The sequence below is a fragment of the Alexandromys fortis genome, unplaced genomic scaffold (genome assembly GCF_014885135.2).
Source record: "Alexandromys fortis isolate MF-2015 unplaced genomic scaffold, M_Fortis_MF-2015_v1.1 scaffold_121, whole genome shotgun sequence".
NCBI classification, from domain to species: domain Eukaryota; kingdom Metazoa; phylum Chordata; class Mammalia; order Rodentia; family Cricetidae; genus Alexandromys; species Alexandromys fortis.
This window is the reverse complement of record NW_026068037.1, coordinates 4,311,982-4,333,750: the sequence shown is the minus strand read 5'-3', so window position 1 is coordinate 4,333,750 and position 21,769 is coordinate 4,311,982. Positions and strand designations below refer to the sequence as shown.

The 21,769-nt window shown below is 37.5% G+C and overlaps 1 protein-coding gene across 1 annotated transcript in view; it reads right to left on the bottom strand.

Annotated features, from left to right (window-relative positions):
• Positions 1-21,769, bottom strand: part of Kcnh8 (potassium voltage-gated channel subfamily H member 8) — a 462,775-nt gene that overhangs the window by 197,573 nt on the left and 243,433 nt on the right. Inside the window, exon 5 of the mRNA XM_050165081.1 lies at positions 13,596-13,618. Coding sequence (XP_050021038.1) covers positions 13,596-13,618 — 23 coding nt within the window. The remainder of the gene's footprint in view (positions 1-13,595; positions 13,619-21,769) is intronic.

Sequence of the window (21,769 nt, the reverse complement as noted above, 5' to 3'; positions counted from 1 at the left end):
CCTGTTTTATCCATTGATGCACGCTCTGTATCTCTGTCAGTGGTTGAGGTATGGGCATTTCTTTGCCCCAAGGCCAGTTCTGCCAAAAAGAAAGGCTCCAGGTGGAGTGTCTTTGGTGCTCAACATTCTCTCGGGAATAGAGCAGTGTTGCCAGGAGCAATTGTGTCTCACTACCAGAAAACTCTGAGTTAGATTAAAGGCCATTTTCTACAGCTCTTTGAAGAGGTTGAAGATTATCTATCTATACTGAGTATAATCTCTATATATCTAAAGAACCTGATTTGTCTAATTATAAATGACAAACTTAGATGACTATTAATCTATATAATTCTCAATATCTATCTAACTTAAAGACTAAGACAATAAACGACTGTGAAACAAATGAGGACAATGACCTCCAAATATAAACAATGTACAAATATACATTGCAGTATGGTAAATATATATCAATACACAAACATTATATAAGTATTTTAATCAGAGGTAGAAATGTACACTGCAATATGACAAATATATACAATATATATATATATATCAATACAACATATGTCAATACATAAAAAATGTTTTAAACAGAGGTAGAAACATGCATGCATATAATAGTCAATAGAATTTAACTTTGTATCAATATACAAGAATCAATATCAATATATTTGTCTAAAAACAGTAACTCACAATTATAAATCTATTATCCCATCATCGCTCTTTTTTTGTTTTTTGTTTTCAAAATGATCCCTGAGCTTATAAATTTCCTCCCCCAACCTCCCAACCCCTAAATGATGTCCCTAAACCCGGGGGCAAACTTTACTGGGAGAGGGGACTTCGTCCTCTAGAATTACTTCCAGCTGTCATGGGGGCGACGTTCTTTCTGGGGGATCCTGTGAAAGTAAAATGATGGTTAAATTTCAAGATCAATGTCTTTTAAATTGCAAGTAGTCTCTTAGTATTTTGTGGAGGTCTGGCCAGAATGTTGTACAAGATGTGCACCATTTCAGCTAAACAAGTTGGGATCATCTTGTGCAGCTGGTACCCAAAACAGGTCTTATAGTAGCGCTATCAGTATCATGACGTCATATCAACCAGGTAGAGTTGTTGTGGGGCCCCATCTTCTTCCTGGAAACTTCAAATGTCACTTCAGGAAAGACTCATTGTTCATTGTAAAAAACTTAAACATTAATCATATAGACATATATAGACATATATATATATATTCAATGAAAGGCATGATAGATATATTCAATGAAAAGTATGATAGATATGAAGAAAAGCAAAGATATTTTCTAAACTCATATTTCTTTCTGTCCCATATCATGGCTCTTGACATGAGACAGAAACTCCAGAAACTCTGGGTTTTTCTCTTACAGGCTTGGAATTGGAGAGGGACTGAGCCAGAGTCCAACTTCAAAACCAGCTCTATAAATTTAGAAATATGATTTAGAATATTTTACTTATGGAACCTATTCAGGATTCTTGATAGTCCCTATTGGGCAGTTATGTTTTCATCTGTCAGTATTCAAACATCCACGGTCCCTTGAATTTTTCAAAGATGAGGGTTTTCCTGTGGAGATAAGAACAGAACCCTGCTCCCATTCTATAATTTTTTCTTACCACCTGTATGAATATCATCATTGTGGATGAGTTGTCATTTCTCCTTTCAAAGAGGTTTCTCCTCCTCAAATCGAAACTTTATTAATTTTGATGGTATCCACAATTTTTCTTCTCCTGTGGAAACAAGAGCAAAACCCCTTCCCCAACGTAGCACATCTCCTGGCTTCCATTGAGAGGTCAGCACATCTTTGAAATAAATCGGTTGATTTAGTTCAGCAGACTTTTCCATTATCCAATGTCTTTCTGCTGCTGTCGTTCCTTTCTCATTAGCGTTAAGAAAATTCAAGGTTAATAAAGCATTATGTAATCTATTTCTGGGGGTATTTTCGGTCCCTTTCTGTTTGTTCAGCATATCCTTTATAGTACGATTTGATCTTTCTATAACTGCCTGACCTGTAGGATTATTTGGTATACCTGTAATGTGTTTTATATTATAATAATCAAAAAAGCATTTCATTTTCTTAGATACATATGCTGGACCATTATCTGTCTTTATTTGTGCAGGTATACCCATGATGGCCATAACTTCCAATAAATGTGTGATTACTGAATCAGCCTTTTCTGAGCTCAGGGCAGTAGCCCATTGAAAACCTGAATACGTGTCTATGGTGTGGTGTACATATTTTAATTTACCAAATTCCATAAAGTGGAACACATCCATCTGCCAGATTTCATTTCTCTTAGTACCCTTTGGGTTACTCCCTGCAGGCAACGGTGTTTGATTATAGAAAGAACAAGTAGGACATCTCTTTATAATGTCCTTAGCTTGTTGCCAAGTAATGGAAAATTCTTTCTTTAGGCCTTTACTATTGACATGATGCTTCTTATGAAATTCTGAGGCCTGCAACACACTTCCAATCAATAATTGATCAATCTCAGCGTTGCCTTGGGCTAGAGGACCAGGCAGACCTGTATGGGACCGGATGTGTGTTATGTACATCGGACAAAGCCTGTTCCTGATTATGTCTTGTACCTGGATAAACAATGAAGTCAACTCTGTGTCATCTGGTATAAATTCAGCGGTTTCAATATGCAAGATAACTCTTTCTGCATATTGTGAATCTGTAACTATATTAAGAGGTTCTTTAAAATCCCTTAGCACCATAAGAATGGCATATAATTCTGCCTTCTGGACAGAATTATAAGGGCTTTGTTCCACCTTACTCAATTCATCTGACTTGTAACCTGCTTTCCCTGATTTATTCGCATCAGTATAGAACGTACGGGCTCCAGTTATTGGAGCATCACGTACAATTTTAGGAAGAATCCAAGAAGTTCTCTTTATGAGGTTAAGTCTACCACTTTTGGGATAGTTGCTATTAATTTCTCCCAAAAAATTAGCACAAGCTCTTTGCCATGGTTCATTGTCTTCCCATAACTTTTTTATTTCTTCAGTAGTAAAAGGCACTATAATTTCTGCTGGGTCTATACCTGCTAGTTGACGAAGTCTCAGCTTACCTTTTATAATTAATTCAGAGACTTTTTCCACATAAGTTTTTAATTTTTTACTTGGTTTATTAGGTATAAATATCCACTCTAAAATAATATCTTCCCTCTGCATTAGAATCCCTGTAGGAGAAATTCTGGAAGGCAATATGACTAGGATGCAGCTAAGATTTGGGTTCACCCTATCGACATGTGCCTCCTGTAATTTTTCCTCAATCATTGTCAGTTCCTTTTCTGCTTCAGCTGTCAGTTTTCTTGGACTATTCAAATCTTTATCACCATCTAAGGTTTTGTTTAAATGAACTATTAGATCAGGTGTTATCCCAACAGCTGGTCGTAGACTGGAAATGTCTCCTAACAATCTTTGGAAGTCATTAAGAGTCTTTAACCCATCTCTCCTAATTTGTGCCTTTTGCGTTTTAATTTTCTCTAACCCTATTCTGTAACCTAGGTAATTAATAGAATTTCCTCTTTGAATCTTTTCAGGGGCAATTTGTAATCCCCACTTAGGCAAGACTTTCTTTACTTCTTCAAACATCCTTTCTAAAATATCTTTATTTGAATCAGATAATAAGATGTCATCCATGTAATGATAAATTATGGACTTGGGGAATTGTTTACGAATTATTTCCAATGGCTTACTTACAAAATATTGGCACAATGTAGGACTATTGAGCATACCCTGTGGGGGGACAGTCCATTGATATCTCCTATTAGGCTGAGAATTATTGTAAGTAGGCACTGTGAAGGCAAATTTTTCTCTATCCTTTTCTTGTAATGGTATCTTTCAAATCAATAACTATAAGAGGCCATCCTTTTGGTATTAGAGAAGGCAAAGGAATTCCAGATTGTAGTGGGCCCATAGGTTGAATTACCTTGTTGACAGCTCTTAAATCTGTCACCATTCTGCATTTACCAGATTTCTTTTTTACAACAAATACAGGAGAATTCCAAGAGCTGGTTGATTCTTCAATATGGTGAGCATCTAGTTGCTCTTGCACCAGCTGTTACAATGCCTGTAATTTATCTTCAGCTAGAGGGCACTCTTTGATCCATATTGGCTTCTCAGTTAGCCATTTTAAAGGTAGGGCTGTTGGTACCTCTAAAGGTTTGGTATTTGCTATATGTTCTTGTACAGCCTGAATGGCTGGTGACCTTTTTCCATAATACCTCATCATATCTTTCCTAGAATTATGAGTTCCTGGAACTACCGGAATGTTAATCTGGGTATTCCATTGCTGTAGTAGGTCACGGCCCCATAAATTTATGGCAATATTGGCTATATATGGCCTTAGTCTTCCTATTTGCCCTTCGGGCCCTATGCATTCAACCCATCTTGTGCTTTGTTTTACACGAGATAGGGTTCCAATTCCCAGAAACTGAACATCTACCTCTTGAAGAGGCCAATTCGGATGCCAAGATTCTGGAGTAATGATACTTACATCCGCACCTGTGTCTAATAAGCCTTCAATAAAAGTGCCATTTATACAGACTCTTAGCTTTGGTCTTCGATCATTAATAGAAGTCTGCCAAAATATACGTTTATTCTGTCCTACTGGGTTTTTTGACTCATTCTCCATGCATAATTCATCATTTAGATCAGTATTGCTTTTTACAGCAGAGATTGGAGCTTTTAATTTTCTTGGTGAGGCACATTCTCCACTGTGACTGGGAATGACTGGGCCACTGTTGGGTTGGGGGCCTGCGAGAGGCCCCTCAAGGAGTTTCCCGGCGGTATCGGGTTGCCTTGTTTGTCTGTTGTTGACCTGCATTCGTTGGACCAATGTCGACCTTTACCGCATCTCCTACATATACCTGAAGGCCTAGGTCTCCTATTTTTGTCATTCCCAGAGGAGATATTATTCCTAGAAATTCTGTGCTTGCAATCCCTTTTCAGATGTCCTAATTTACCACAATTAAAACACCTGGCAGTTTGATGTCTCCTCATTGCTGTGGAAACCGCTTCTCCTACCCAAGATTCATCATTATAGCTAAACGCCTCAACATTCATCGTATGCTGAATCCATTCATCCATAGGTGCTGATCTAGACTTTAAAGGCCCAATTATCTTTTTGCATTCTATATTTGCATTCTCAAAAGCTAGAGATTCAAGAAGTATTCGTCTAGATTCTGGGTCTGTTACCCCTATGTCCAGAGCCTTAATTAATCTTTGCAAAAAGTCAATAAAGGGTTCTCTCTGTCCCTGCCTAATTCTGGTATATGATTCAACCCTTTTTGCTGGATCTTGTATCCTATTCCAAGCATTTAAAGCTGCTTGGTGACATAGACACAGTACTTCATCATCATAAAGAGCTTGGACCTGTGGATCAGCATATTCTCCTGCACCAAGAATTTGATCTTGGGAAACCTCGACACCTTTTGCTCTTCCTTGCTGTTCCATATGTTTGGATTCTTCTCTGAAATAAATTCCAAACATCAAGGAAGGTCCCTTATCTAAAACTGCAGACACTAACTGATGGAAATCATAGGGGGTAGCTCTAGCGTTAGAAGCCCAAGTCCTTATCATTTCCTTTACATAATCATTGTGCAAACCAAAATTAACAATAGCCTGCTTAATTTCTTTTAGATCATTCATTGCTATTGGCGTCCATCTAGCTTCTCTGACTCCCCTTGAGCCTTTAGAAGTTGACGCTTTGTCAGAATTAAGTATAGGGTATGTAGCAAAAACCTTGGGTAAGCCAGTTCTAATAGCTGGTGTTGGCATTGGATCCTGTCCTTGTGCCTTCTTACTCTGTTCACCAGCTCCAATAATTTCTTCAATCTTTTCAAATCTTTTTATCATTGTCTCTCTTAAATCCTGAATCTCCTGACCTGTATATGTTTCTAGTGATTTCACTGAGGTATCAATTTTTTGGTCCCCATTCTGCACCTGTGATTCCAAAGCTTTAAATTTTTCCTTCAAAGATAAATTGTCCTCCTTAAACTTTTCTTGTATATCATGTAGATTCCCATCTTGGAGGTACATTCTGTCTGTTACCTTATCAAAACTTTGTGATAAAGTCTGAATGTCAAATTCAACAGCCTGAACCCTTTCAGCTAACTTTCTAGTACCCTTGGATATGGAGTCAATTTTGGCTGTCATAGACACTTGTTCAGATAACCTCTGATTTTCAATAATTTTAATCCTGTCAATTAGTTGTTCATTATTAGTTTGTAGAGATTCTATTGTTCTTTGGAGTGCCATATTCTTCTGTTCATTATTAGTTCGTAAACATTCTATCGTTCTTAGGAGTGCCATATTCTTCCTTAATGATAGAATATGGAAATGAAAACTGAAATCTAGTAACAAGCAAATTAAGGTATCCCCATAATCATACAAACCTTGTATGACGTAATCCATTGTATTAGTAAATATAAATTTACTAATCCATTGTATTAGTGAAAACAAAGCAGTAGAAGTTGCGTTAGAAACAAAAACTGCCATATTACCTATTATCCAGCAGGTGGCACTGTTGCCAAGTTGCGATTAAAACGGGATCCTGTTTCAGGGTCGGCCTAGAAAATGCAATTTGGGATTTCCTAAACTGGGAAATGCAAGTTGCTCACCAAAGTAAATGTAATTAAATCAATTCTGTACACGAAACCATAAACCCAGAATCCAGGGGTAGAGAAGAGTAACCCGGAAGCCCTGTATGCCTCCACATGACAGAGTCACCCTGAGGGGTTGTAGCTTTTGGCAACCGCATGTTCTGGTTCGCACCACTTAAGAGCTGTACTTGCAAGGGAGATTTAAAAACGACTCAGAAAAGAGCAAACCACACAGGCAGAGACTACACGGGCCTGTGGAGTTTAAATCCACATGGAGAAGCAGATGATAGGGTGTGTGAGGACTTGAAGTCAATCTGAGGTGTCTAAAGGGAAAATATAAAGAACTGCAGCAAGAAAAGCCAGTGCATGATAATTTATATTAAACTGCTGGCTCCATGCACAAGGCACAGCCCACAAGGCCACAGCAAGGTACAGGCCGCGGCTGAGGAAGGGAGGGCTTGCGCCAAGCCGAACTCACAGCAGGCAGCTGAGCAGGGGAAGGAGAGGTCCTAAAAGCCAAACGTTCGGGCGCCAGATGAAGGCGTAAGTCACAAACAATGCCACACCAGTTTGGAATTATGATTAATAGGGTGGTATTTATTTAAAGAGGAAAAAACTTACAGATCCCCATCCCAGACAACAGCCCTCTGCGCAACCAGGAAGGGAGTCTAGTCTCCAGCGGAGCAGGAAGTGAAGAGAGATAGCAGAGGAAGTAGCCGCTTTTTTAAAGGGAGAGAGACCATGCTCCAATGGGCTGGTATCACAGCAGCTATTGGTTGGAGGGGCGGAAGGACCTCCCGCAACACCTAAACAATACAAAAGCCTAGAACTGGTTTTTCCATGTGCAATGGTGCTGGTTCATCCTGTAAGTTTGTGGTAATTTGAAAGAAGAGTTATTCTCCAGAGCACATTACTCTCAGCTGTTACAAAATCTCACAATGAATTTGTCTTATTAGATGATCAGCTCTGCATTTACAAACCAACTTCACTGTCTCATTCCATAAAATATATCATAAAAACATATGTATATATGAACATAGTTAATGTGTATATCTTTAAAACCAGATGAACATGGTTTATTATCATATTTCTAGTATTTAAGACAGAGACTGACTATTTACAGATTTGTTACCCTCTTTTCACAGCGAAAACAACAAATAAAAAGGAAAACATCCCTGTGAAGTTATGAGTGGTATTAGCGTTTGAATTTCTGCGGGTTCTTAGCAGTCTGACAAGTATTTGGTTGCTATCACCCTTTCCACCTTTCTAGAGAGAGTCTACAAGAAGCTATGCATATGGCTTAATTATTTATTTGAATACATGTTTTATACAGCCTTCATGATTATTTTTGATTCACTAATTTCTATTTTTGGTTAATATTTTTAGTATATAGACAGAAACAATAAGCAAATAAACACTGATTTTGAATACATGAGAGGAAAGTGCAGAGAGCACTGGGCTTGTTCCACTGAAGTAGGCGCTGTTCACCATCTATCCATTCTGTAGGTGACCAACAAGATTCAGTTTTGAATATGTTAACATGGTTTTTTTTTAAATCATTATAAACTTAGAAGAAGCTGGGCAGTAGTGGTGAACCCCTTGAAACCCAGCACTCAAGAGGCAGAAGCAGATCTCCAAGTTTGAGGCCAGCCTGAGTTACAGAGTGAGTCTTAGGACAACCAGGGATGCACAGAGAGACCCTATCTTGAAAAACCAAAAACTAAAACAAAGCAAAACAAAAACTTAGAAAAAAAATAAAAATTCTTGTCAAAATAAACTTAAATCTGAAATACTGTTTGTCCAAAAATTAGAATTGCATTGTTTAAAGTATATAACGGGATATATGGGATTCATGGGATAATATATTATATTAATAGAATTATGCTTCATATGCTTTACAACATCAGAATAAGGTATCTTTTTATTCCTATCTACATAATACAGTTTCGAAAGTAGAATTGTAAACTTCTTCGCTATCCATAGCTATTAAATCTTTCAAATATTTTATGACTTAGTAACTTCCTATCCCTGGCATTGATTCCAAATTCTTGCTTTATACCTTGAGCAGCTGTGTGTGTTCAGGCCTCACATCTCCTTCATATTGATGACACAATATGTGCTCTCAATTGCTGCAGGCAGTCAAAGCTCATTGACTGTATAAACACATATCTAAATCTATTTGCCCACTGAAAGCAAACAAAGAAAAACAAACAAAAAACAAAAACAAAAAAAAAGTGGCTAAGAATTTAAAATCAGAGGGAAGATATAAAACATAGTTTGTATGTAGAATTCATAGTATAAAGCCTTTGATATCAGTCTTCTTTGAGTAAACAATCTCCATTTCAGTATATTGTAATACCTGGACCAAATCCTGAGCTTAGCTGACACTCTGACTTACCTCTGCCAAACTTATCATCACATAATACTTCAGATATCATCCTCCTATGACAGACTACTGCTTCATATGATTATAGACATATACTAACACATTGTCTCATATAGAGAACCTTAACATTAAAATGCAGTAATGTTGGAAGTTGCTAATCAATATGGGGGCCAATAACTATTTAAGGATTTTTAAATAGAAGAACATCTTTTTGTTCTTGAATTAAAATGCTTAAAATTTAAAATAAAAACAAAGTACTCAGAAGTTAGCAGAGGAGAAGAGATAACTGGAACACTTTTTCTTATTTCATTAATTTTTAGTAGTATTGTTATAATTGAGACATAGTATCACCATGAAGTCCAATACTGGTTTAAATTCACAATCTTCCTGCTTCGTCATCATGATTCTTTGTCATCATGATTTTTAAGATTACAGGAATGGTTAACAGGGCCAACCTCTATTTTTTTTATATAAAATCTGTGCTTCTTAATAATGCCTGGCAAGATTGTTGAAAAATGTCATAGAAATGCTCATGTTTTGAGGAATGATTCTGAGTTCATAAAAACAAAGTTCAAGAAAGTGCATACACGTGTGTGTGTATGCACACGTGTGTATAGTTTGAGGCTAAGGTAATCACAATTTATTAACAATAATTTATTGGCAATGGTATTACATACATGACTGACTGATAGGTGAGTTGTGGGCATCAATGCTCTGCACTTTCCTGCTGTGGAGGAGTGAGTGTCCAGCCTTTGCTGCACTCCCATCAGCTAGGATACCTGTTTGCAGGGAGGTAGAGAGCCCCCAGGAAAGTTGATTCATGTGACAGCTATCTCAGGTCACAAAGTGCCAATGACCACTAACTCAGTCACAGTTCTGCATGACTGAGAGTGAGGTTCCTCTGGCTTATGCACCCCTCCACCAAATCACATCTCCAAACTGATTTCTAAGGTTCCATTTTCCAGCTACTAAACCCTGGCTACTTCAAAAAGAATTCATGGACAATGTCAAAATTCTCAAGACTTCAGATTTCAATCAGAAATTCAACCTTCTTAATATTTTTGACAGACAATTTTCCTACTGTCAGTGTTTTTATTTTCTACCAGAAAAACAATATTTTTTTTCACAATAGCATCAAAAACAAACAAAAAAGTTCAAATGAACAAACAAAATCACATTGAAGTAACACTAACCAAGCAAGTAAAAACTTGTATGTTGAAAACTTTAAGACATTGATAAAGATCCCAGAAGATGGAAAGGTCTTCCATGCTCATGGATGTAGTGGCATTTCAGTTGTGTAAGACTGAAGATCTGAGAGTAAAACAGTCCCATTGGTCAGTCTTACAAACCAGGTTATGGTAACACACACCTTTAATAGCAGTAGCGATAATGACACACATGCACCTTTAATCGCAGTAGCCACATTAGTTGTCATAGAACCCAACCAGGTAGTGCATGCCTTTAATCACAATGGTGCATGCCTTTAAACCCAGCTCTAGAAGAGGATATAAGAAGTGGGGAGACAGCTCTCAGACAGTCTCATTCTGAGATTCTTGGAGGCAGGATCACCATTTCAGACTGAGGTCAAAATAAGACAAAGTGGCTGGCTGTTTTGCTTTTTGGATCTTCAGGTTAAATCCCAATTTTTGACCCTTAGCTTTCATTAATCATGATTTACATGGATTGGTGGGATCAATATAGTAAAAACAGTAATTGTGCTAAAAGCAATATTACAGATTCAACACAATTCCCATCATAATTCCATCCCAGTTTTTCACAGACATAGTATTTTCTAATTTTAAGCATTTGATTCAAGGTTCTTTTGTTTTTATGGCTGAAGAAAACTCCAGTGTATATGATGTACCACATGTTCAAATCCATTCAACTATTTAAGGACATTGAGGTTTATTGATTTATTTATTAAAAAGAAAACAATTGTTTTTTCATTATACACACCAATCCAAGTTCCCACTCCCCTTCCCTCATTCCCTTCACACTCTCCTACACCTATCTATTCTTCTGAGAGGGCAAGGCACATTGCTTTGGGGAAGGTCCAAGGCCCTCCCTACTATGTCTAAGTTGAGCAATGTATCTATCCAAAGAGAATAGGTTCCCGAAAAGTCAATACAAGCAATAGAGATAAATCCTGGTGCCACCAAAAGTGGCCCCTCAGTCTGCCCCAGCCATGCAACTGTCAGCCACATTCAGAGGGACTAGTTTGGCCCTATGGTTGTTCCTTCCCAGTCTAGCTGGTGTTGGTGAGCTCCCATTAGCTCAAGTAAACTGTTTCAATGGGTGTTTCCATTATGATCTTGACCTCTTTGCTCATATTCTCATTCCTCCAGCTCTTCAACTGGACTTTGGGAGCACAGTCCAGTGCTCCAATGTGGGTCTCTGAGTCTGTCTTATCAGGTGCTGGATGAAAGGTCTATGGTGATATCTAAGATATTCATCAGCTTGACAACAGGGCAAGGCCAGTTTGGACACCCCCTCCTATGTTGTTTAGGGTCTTATCATCCTTGTGGATTCCTGAAAATTTCTCTAGTGACAGATTTCTTGCTAACCCCACAACAGCTCCCTCAATCAAGATACCTCTCTTCATGATCTCATCTCTGTCCTTCCTCCATCTCAACTATACCATTCCCTCAAGTCCTCGTTGCCCTTCCCCATTTCTGCTCCTCTTCTCATTCTACTCTCGGTTCTTGCCCCACCCCGATAATCCCAATTATGTCAGGTGACCTTATCTATTTCAATTTACCAGGTGGATCTATATATGTCTTTCTTAGGGTTCACCTTGATACTTAGCTTCTCTAGGATCAGGAACTATAGTCTCAATATCCTTTGTTTATGTATCCTAGTATCCACTTATGAGTGAGTACATGCTATATTCATCTCTTTGGATCTGAGTTATCTCACTCAGGATGGTGTTTTCTAGTTCCATCCATTTGCATGCAAAATTCAAGATGTCATTGTTTTTTTACAGTTGAGTAGTGCTCTAATGTGTAAATTGCCACATTTTCTTTATCCATTCTTCAGTTGAGGAGCATCTAGGTTGTTTCCAGGATCTGATTATTACAAATAATGCTGCCATGAACATAGTTGAACAAATGTTTTTGTAGTATGATTGATCATCTTTTGGATATATGCCTAAAAGTAGTATTGCTGGATCCTGAGGTAGGTTGATTCCCAATTTTCTGAGAAACTACAGCACTGATTTCAAAAGTGGTTGTACAAGTTTGCATTCTCAAGAGCAATGGAGGAGTGTTCCTCTTACTCCATATCCTCTCCAGCATAAGCTATCATTGGTGTTTTTGACCTTAGCCATTTTGACAGGAGTAATATTGTATCTTAGAGTTGTTTTGATTTACATTTTCTTGATGGCTAAGAATGTTGAACATTTCCTTAAGCATCTTTTGGCCATTTGAGATTCTTCTGTTGAGAATTCTGTTCAGTTCTATACCCCATGTTTAAATTTGGTTATTTAGAATTTTGATGTTTAATTTGTTCAGTTCTTTTTATATTTTCAAGATCAGTCTTTTGTCTGATGTGGGGTTGGTGAAGATCTTTTCCCATTCAGTAGTCTGCCTTTTTGTCTTATTGACTGTGTCCCTTGCTTTACAGAAACTTCTCCATTCCAGCAGGTCCCATTTACTTATTGTTGCTCTCAGTGTCTGTGCTACTAGTGTTATATTTAGGAAGTGATTTCCTGTGGTCATACATTGAAGGCTATGCCCCAAGTTCTTTTCTATCAGGTTCAGTGTGTTTGGATTTATATTGAGGTCTTTAATCCATTTGGACTTGAGCTTTGTTAATGGGGATTGATATGAATCTATTTTCATTCTTCTACATGTTGACATGCAGTTATGCCAGCACCATTTGTTGAGGGGGTCTTTCTTTGTTCCATTATATAATTTTGGCTTTTTTTTTTGTCAAAAATCAGGTGTTCACAGTTGTGTGGATTAATATCTGGGTCTTTGATTCAATTCCATTGGTCAACCCCTCTGTTTTTATGCCAGTACCATGCTGTTTGCATTACTGTAGCACTGTAATAGACTTTGATGTCAGGGATGGTGATGCCTCCAGAAATTCTGTTATTGTACAGAATTGTTTTGGCTATCCTGGGTTATTTGTTTTTCCATATGAAGTTAATTATTGTTCCTCCATTGTCTGTGAAGAATTGTGTTAGGATTTTGGTGTGGATTGCATTGAATCAATAGATTGCCATTTTTATTATGTTTATCTTACCTATCCAAGAACATGGGAGATCTTTCCATTTTCTAATATCTTCATCAATTACTTTCTTCAAAGTCTTAATGTTCTTGTCAAATAGGTCTTTCACTTCCTTGGTTAGAGTTACCCCAAGATATTTTATGTTATTTGTGGCTATTGTGAAAGGTGATGTTTCTCTGATTTGTTTTTCAGTTTATTTATATTTGTATACAGAAGGGCTACTTAATTTTTTTTTCTAGTTGATCTTGTATCCTAACACATTACATAAGGTATTTATCAACTATTGGAGTTTCCTATTAGAGTTTTGGGGTCACATATATACTATCATATTATCTGCAAATGATGAAAGTTTGACATCTTTCTTTCAAATGTGAACCCCCCTGATCTCCTTTTGTTGTCCTTCTACAATAGTCAGAGCTTCAATAACTATGTTGAAGAGATATGGAGAGAGTAGACAGCCTTGTCTTGTTCCTGATTTTAGTGGAATCACTTTGAGTTTCTCTCCATTTAATTCGATGTTGGCTGTTAGCTTGCTGTATATTATTTTTTTTATTATGTTTAGATATGTTCCTTGCATCTCTGATCTCTCCAAGACCTTTATCATGAAGGGGTGTTGAATTTTGTCAAATGCTTTTTTAGCATCTAATGAGATGATTATATAGTTTTTTCTTTCAATTTATTTATATAATGGATTTCATTGATATATTTTCATGTTAAACCATTCATTACTGTATCTCTGGGATGAAGCCGACTTGATCATGGTGGATGATTATTTTGTAGTTGTTGTGTTCTTGGACTCAATTTGCTAGTATTTTATTATTTCTACATCAATGTTCATGAGTGAGATTGGTCTGTCAGTCTCTTTCTTGGTTGAGTCTTTGAGTAGTTTTCATATAAGGGTAACTGCAGCCTCATAAAAGTTTTTGGCAATGATTCTTTTGTTTCTATTATGTGGAACACTTTGAGGAGTATAGGTATTAGTTCTTCCTGAAAGTTCTGGTAGAATTCTGCACTAAAACCATATAGCCCTGGATTTTTTTTTTTAATTTGGAGATTTTTCTTATGAAAGCTTCTATTTCCTTGCAGTATATAGGTCTATTTAATTTGTTCACCTAATTTTCATTTGATTTTGGTATATGGTATCTATCTAGAAAACTGTCCATTTCTTTTTCATTTTTGAATTTTATGGAGTACATGTTTTTTGTAGTATGACCTAATGATTCTTTGAATTACCTTAGTGTCTGCTGTTATGTTGTGTTTTTTTTTCATTTCTGATTTTGTTAATTTAGATGTTCTCTCTCTTCCTTTTGATTAATTTGGGTAAGGATTTGTCTGTCTTGTTGATTTTCTCAAAGAACCAACTCTTTGTCTCATTGATTTTATTTGTATTGTTTGCTTTGCTTCTATTTTGTTGATTTCAAGCCTCAATTTGATTATTTCTTGTCTTCTACTCCTCCTGTGTGCAATTGCTTCTTTTTGTTCTAGAGCTTTCCAGGTGTCTTGTTAAGTCACTGATTGAGCTTTCTCCATTTTCTTCATGTGGGCACTTAGTGCTATGAACTTGCCTCTTAGCAAGGCTTTCATAGTATCCCATGAATTTGGGCTTATTTTTTTTAAAAACTATATCTACTGCTAGCTGGGAAAATCATAGGAAAACTATAAGGAAATAGATCTGATTTTGTCAGAAGTTTAGTTTACACAGGTAAAATTTATGTAAAAATACCAATAGTGTTAAAAATGCAGGTCTCCCATATTTTAATAAACAATAATCTCTCATATGCTTCCTTCCTTAATGATTTGAAGTGCTTAGGGTGTGTTTGGAAGTGAAAGAGTTTGGAGACAGGACTTCATTGATGGAGGAAGGTCATTGGTTAAAATAATAAAGAAACTGCTTGGCTGGCCCTCATAGGTTAAAACACAGGTGGGAGGAGTAAACAGAACAGAATGCTGGGAGGAAGAGGAAGTGATCTCAGAGATGCCATGCTCTGCTCTCCCAGACAGACGTGATAGCTCTGCTCTCTGAGGCAGACGCATGAAGGTCAGACCCAGGATGGATGTAGGCTAGAATCTTTCCCAGTAAAACTGATGCTACACAGATTATTAGAGATGGGTTGATCGGGATATGGGAATTAGCCTGTATGGGCTAGAGTTAATGAGCCAAGCAGTGTTTAGATGAATACAGTTTGTGTGTTGTTATTTCGGGCATAAGCTAGCCAGGCAACCAGGGTGCTGGGGATGCAGCTCCGCTGCTCCAATTACTACACTTCATCATATTACATTAGACCTAGTCTTGTCATGTCAGAAAATACATTTTAAACTTTAACCCCTGTTAAAATTATTCCAGGTCAACATGTGCCTACCAGCATCCTATGGTCACAAATCTAGACAACAAGAAAAACATAAAACACAAATTCCATACAAAAAATAAAGTGCTTAAAATTATTAAGTCCTCCTGACAGTCAGCCTCCAGAGAATCAGTTGCGGCTCAGTTTAAGACTGTTCTTCAGTTCCAGTCCAACTGGCCTTGGTGATCTCCCATTAGATCAGTCCCACCTTTTCAGTGGGTGGCCTGAATTCCTTGCTCATGTTCTCTCTCCTTCTGCTCTTCATATGGACCTTTGGAGCTCAGTCCAGTGCTTCAATGTGGATCTCTTGGAGCATGTGATCAAGCCAGACTCTGTGAATGTGGCTGACGGTAGAGGCTGATGGAGAAACCAAGGACAATGGCGCTGGGTTTTGATTCAACTGCATGGACCGGCTTTGTGGGAGCCTAGTCTGTTTGGATGCTCACCTTCCTGGACCTAGGGGAAACAAGGAGGACCTTGGACTTCCTATAGGGTAGAGAACCCTGACTGCTCCTTCGACTGGAGAGGGTGTGGGAGGGGGAGTGAGGAGGACCCTAATGAATCCAGTCTATTTGTACTGAGTGGAGACAAAATATCACTTAAAATGATACTATCAATGACTAATATTTAAAGAAAATTTTTGGAAACTCTCAATTTCCTGTTTTAATCTTTAAATATTCCTAGTTTTGTGCTTATAATATACTAAAGTGGCTAACACTAATTTTAGAATAATTATGATGTCCCCCAAATTAAAGGAACCTTAAGTGGACTATAGTTACAATAGATGACTTTCAAAAAAAAAAAAAAAGGTTCTATTCTAGAGAGAATGTTGAGTACCAAAGACACGACACACCACATAAAGTTTGTTTTCTTCTTGGCAAAACTGGCCTTTGGGCAAGAAACTGCCCATGCCTCGACCACTGACAAAATGCATGATGTCTGGACAAGACAAGCAAGAGACATGAAAAAAAATCCTGTTAAATCTTACCAAGATCCGGTAAAATGGTTTTGAAAAATTTCTTGCCTCTGAAAATGGTTTGTCCGTAACTCTAGGCCTTATCCAAAGTTGCTTGCTCCAACATTGCAAATGAGACTTTGGTTGTTTTCCCAAGTAGCCAGTTGTCTCTGTCATTTATTGCACATTTTGGAAGTTACTTACAATGCATTTTCTGTTTACATAGGTAATAGTCTCTCCTTCTTTGGCCTTTGATGGAGTTGAAAAATAGATAGTTCTAGTTATAGTTTTCCTTTGTTTTGATAAAAATAAAGTACATATCAATATTGTAACTATAATTCTAGCTTGATAATTGTTTTGTTGTATGTAATTTTACTATGTTAAAGTTAAATCCATCCTTATTATTTGAATAGCAAAGGGAAAATTGTGTGGAAAGTCCTCCTGTCTATTTGTCAATTTTATTGATTAATGAGTAAAGCTGTTTTGGCCAGTGCCTTAGCAGAATAGGGCAAGGTGGGAATTCCAAGTAGATAGAAGAGGAGAGAGTTGGCAGAGTCAGAGAGACACCATGAGGAGAAAGATGTGAGCTGTCAGCTAGATCCTTGTCAGTAGGCCATGAACTCATGATAAGACAATAATAGAATAGAATAATAGAAATGGGTTAATTTAAGATATAAGAGTTAGTTAGCAATCCATGTAAGTGACTGTAGTGTTAAGAGCGGCGGGGCTGTGTCCCCGGCACCTGGCCGCCCGCATGGCTAGCTTATGCCCAAAATAATTACATGGACACTGTATTCTTTTAAACACTGCCTGGCCCGGCTAGTTCCAGTTTCTTATTTGCTAGCTCTTACATATTAATCTAACCCATTTCTAATAATCTTTGTAGCCCATGAGCTGGCTTACCAGGAAAGATCTTAACCTGCGTCTGCCTGGAGTGGGAGAATCATGGCGACTCCTAACTCAGCTTCTTTCTCCCAGCATTCTGTTCTGTTTACTCCACCTACCTAAGGGTTGGCCTATCAAATGGGTCTAGGCATTTTCTTTATTAATAAAAAATCACTCCCACATCAAGTGACTGGCCAAGCAGTGTATTAATTAATACAGTTTTGTGCAAGTATTTCAGTTCTGAGCAGCCAGGAACTAATGAGCAGCTTCTGCCAACAGATTGGCATGCCAATATGGGCTGACTATGTCCACATAAAATATCCACAGAAAACCCGAGAAAGCTTGGAAAGGAATTCTAGACACAAAGAGTTTAGCACAACTTTTTGAGTCACTTTTTTTTTTTCTGGATGGTCTCATAATATGGATGCCACAGCTCCTTTAAGGGAGGTACAGTAAAAAACTGCTCTGCTTCTTTAAAAAATGGTGGCTTCCTGGTTCGCCAGGCCACACAGCTCTGACTCTTTTGGGAGGTCTGCGACAGAGCATTTAAATGGGGTTTGTGAGCAAAGTGCTACAACTTGCTTACTGGCAACAAAGACCCATTGTGTGCCTGAAAATAGGGCAATGTACATTGCTCTCAGAGGCAGTGAACAGACCTTTGCCATGTTTGACTTGGCAGAGGCAAAAAGGAAAACAGTCTTAGTCCTAACCATGAAGCAGTTCTGGTCAGAAAAGGATTACAGATGCACAATAGGACAGATTCAGACAGAAAAGACCTCTAAATGAGATACAGTACATTTAAAAAATGTATATAGGCTTTTGAGAGAGAAGAAAAAGAGTATAGAGAATTATAAGAAATAAATAATTTTTTAAATAAATAAAACAAAGTCTTTAAAAAGACAAGAGTACAGACAATCATAGATTAAAAGAAGAACAAAAAATAAACTATGTAAAGATGGAAAATACACATAGAGTCTGAACTATGTATGTTATTGTGTTTTCCTTGAAATTTTTGACTGTGAATGAGCTAAGTACAGAGAGACATTTCATTCTACTGGCTACTAAGCTAAATGAATATTTATACTTTAAAGGTATCTTGACCTCAAAATTTGGGTTTAAGGATTTGTTGCTTTGGAAAAGAGATTTTGCTTTTATTTCCACAGAGGATGAGAATCTGTGGATTGCTTTCAGGCTAATGTGGTTTTATGGACAAAGATTTTCCCAAACCCCCAAATTACTTCACCCAACAAATAACAGAAAGCAGTCTGGTGAGAAATATACCCAAACTCCCAAATATTGTTTACATTTTTTCTATATTTAAAGGGGGATATATTATATGGATGAATANTCTTGATTAAGGTATTGTGTTTGTGCAGCTCATTTAAAATGTAATATATAATTAAGAAATATAAGTTAATAAACAATTATCTATAATAGTAGATGATGTAGTCATGTTAGGTTTTTTAGATATATAGATATATTTCAGTTAAATAGGTATTCTTCAAATCTTTCAAAGACTTACAGAATATGGCATTTAAAATGTTTTAAAAATGTAGGACTTTTCATGACAATGAGACACATTTGTTTCTGGCAGCACCAAACTACTTCAAGAGGAAGATTGGCAAAAAAGAGGCTCCTTATGAAATTTGCTAGCCATTTGGGCAAGAAACTGCTCTAGCCTAGACTCCTTGATGTTATAACTGGACATACAGAACCCACAGGAAAAAAAATACTACTGAACCTGCCTAAAGGTGAGGTCATCCTTCAGGGTTCCTGCTTCATGAAAGAGTCTGCCAGACATTTGGCAGGACACAGAAGAAAGTGTCTGACAAAATTCCAATATAGGTGGGATTGTCTTTCAAATTTCCTACTTTGTGGAAATGTCCACCAGATACTATGGGCCTGAGGGTCTGAAGATGGATGCTACAATATTACAGAAGAACTTTGGATGACTGTCCAGGCAGTAAGATATCTTTGTCAATTCTAGAGTTTTGGAAGTTGCTTGCAATGCTTTTTCTGTTTATTTAGGTAATGGTATTTCCTTCTTGGGTCTTTGATGGAATTGAAGACTAGATAGTTATAGTTTTCCCAGTTATGATAAAAGATAAAGTAGATATCAATATTGTAACTATAATTCTTTCTTGGTACCTGTTTTGTTGTACATAATTTTACTATGTTAAAGTTAAAACCTTCCTTTTTATTTGAACAGAAAAGGGGAAATAGTGTAGGAAGTCCGTCTGTCTATGTGTCACTTTTACTGATTAATGAATAAAGCTATTTTGGCTAGTGACTTAGCCGAATAGGGCAATGCAGAAATTCCAAGCAGATGGAGAAGGAAAGAGTTGGCGGAGAGTTAGGGAGACACCATGGAGCCAGTGCCAAAGGAGACAGATGTTGGAACCTTGCTGGTAGGCCACAACCTTGTAGTTATGCACAGATTAATAGAGATGGGTTGGATCTAAGTTGTAAGAGTTATGATAAAAGATAAAGTAGATATAAATATTGTAACTGTAATCATTGCTTGATACATGTTTTGTTATATGTAATTTTATTATGTTAAAGTTAAAACTTTCCTTTTTATTTGAACAGAAAAGGGAAAATTGTATAGGAAGTCCTTCTGTATATGTGTTGCTTTTATTGGTTAATGGATAAAGAAGATGCTGTGATAGGGCATAATAGAACTAGGCAGGAAAACGAAACTGAATGATGGGAGAGAGTGGACAGAATCAGGAAGAATCTATGTAACTGTCACAGGAGACAGACACCTCTGCTGGAGCCCACTAGAATCTTGCCAATAAGCCATAGCCATGTGCCAATACACAGATTAATCAAAATAGGTGAATTTAAGCCAAAAATATGCTTAAGCTATTGGCCAAACATTGCAAATAATATAGTTTCTGTGTGATTATTTCAGTTCTCGGCAACCAGGAATGAACAAGTGGTCGCTGCCAGAGGTGAGAGTTCATTAAGATTGTGCTTGCAACAGGGTTTCCCAATGTAATCCTTGCTGACCTCCAACTTCATAGACAGTTCAAACTGAGCTGGAATCCACAATTCTCTGTGCAGCCTCTTGAGTATTAAGATAACCATGTATGCTGACACAGCTTTATTACATCTTACTACTTATGACTCAGTCTGATACTTAATTAAAGATGGATCACCAAGAGCAGGAACTTACAGAGTCTAAGGAAGAAACTTATGAGGGGGAAAGGCAACTACAACACTATAACAGATGTAGGCCTCTGATTGAGTCTAGAAAATGTGTTCAAACTTATGGAGGAATGAGTATCTGAAACTAAGAGAGCTCAGACAAAAATATTTTGGTGTACTCCATGGTTTTGGGAGAGATGTATAAAAATCAAACCACAAGCATGTAGATATGAAAACTTCAAAGGGAACGTTATTCTGACCACTTTGTTTCTGAGGATTTGGTACTAGCAAAAATTATGAAGGCTATAAATAAGGAAATTATCTAGCAATACACACTAAGGACAAATGTCTCTGCATATTCTAGCCACAGCAGGAGTCTCCTGTTTGCTATTTTATTTTAATGCTTAGTCATAGTTTGGTTAAGAGTTTTATGGAGGGCAGAAGACTGAGGCAGGTGGGGCAGACGACCTAGGCAGGTGGGCAACGAAGGCCACAGACTGCAGCCGGGACCGGCGGGGACTGGCGAAGAGGCAGAGGATGCAGGCTGCAGGGACCAGCACGCAACACTACAATTAAATCAAAGAGGTAGGCCTTTGGTTGGCAAGGTCCCTGGCAAACGGGGAGAGGGGTCCTATTCCTGAAACCTTTCTGAGGGGTGACAGGGATCTTGGCCCCCGGCAGGAGCCAGGAAACAGAGCAAGGGCAATTTGGAAGAGAAGCCTCTGGCCAGCAGAGAAACCTGATCCGATTTTAAAAGATGGATTAGATAGCATCCATAGGAGGAGATGGGTAGGCGCCAAGGCAGAATTTCACCCAATAATTTTAAAAACACATGAAAACACCAGAACCCAATGATCTTACAACAGAAGGATTTGAACACCCTAACACAGAAGTGGAAAAAATTGACTTTATGAAAGCAATAGAGTCCCTTAAACAACATGTAAAAAACACTCGTATAGAAATGGTTGAGAAGTATAACAAAAAGTTTCAAGAAATGAGTAAATATATACATGAGACCCTGAGAAACCAAGAAAAAATGATCAAACAGGTAATGGAAACAGTTGAAGAATTGAAAACTGAAATGGAAGCAAGGAAGAAAACACAAATTGAGGAACAGCTGGATATGGAAAATCTAGGTCAATGAGCAGAGCCTACAGAAACAAGCATAATCAATAGAATACAAGAGATAGAAGAAAGAATCTCAGATTCTGAGGA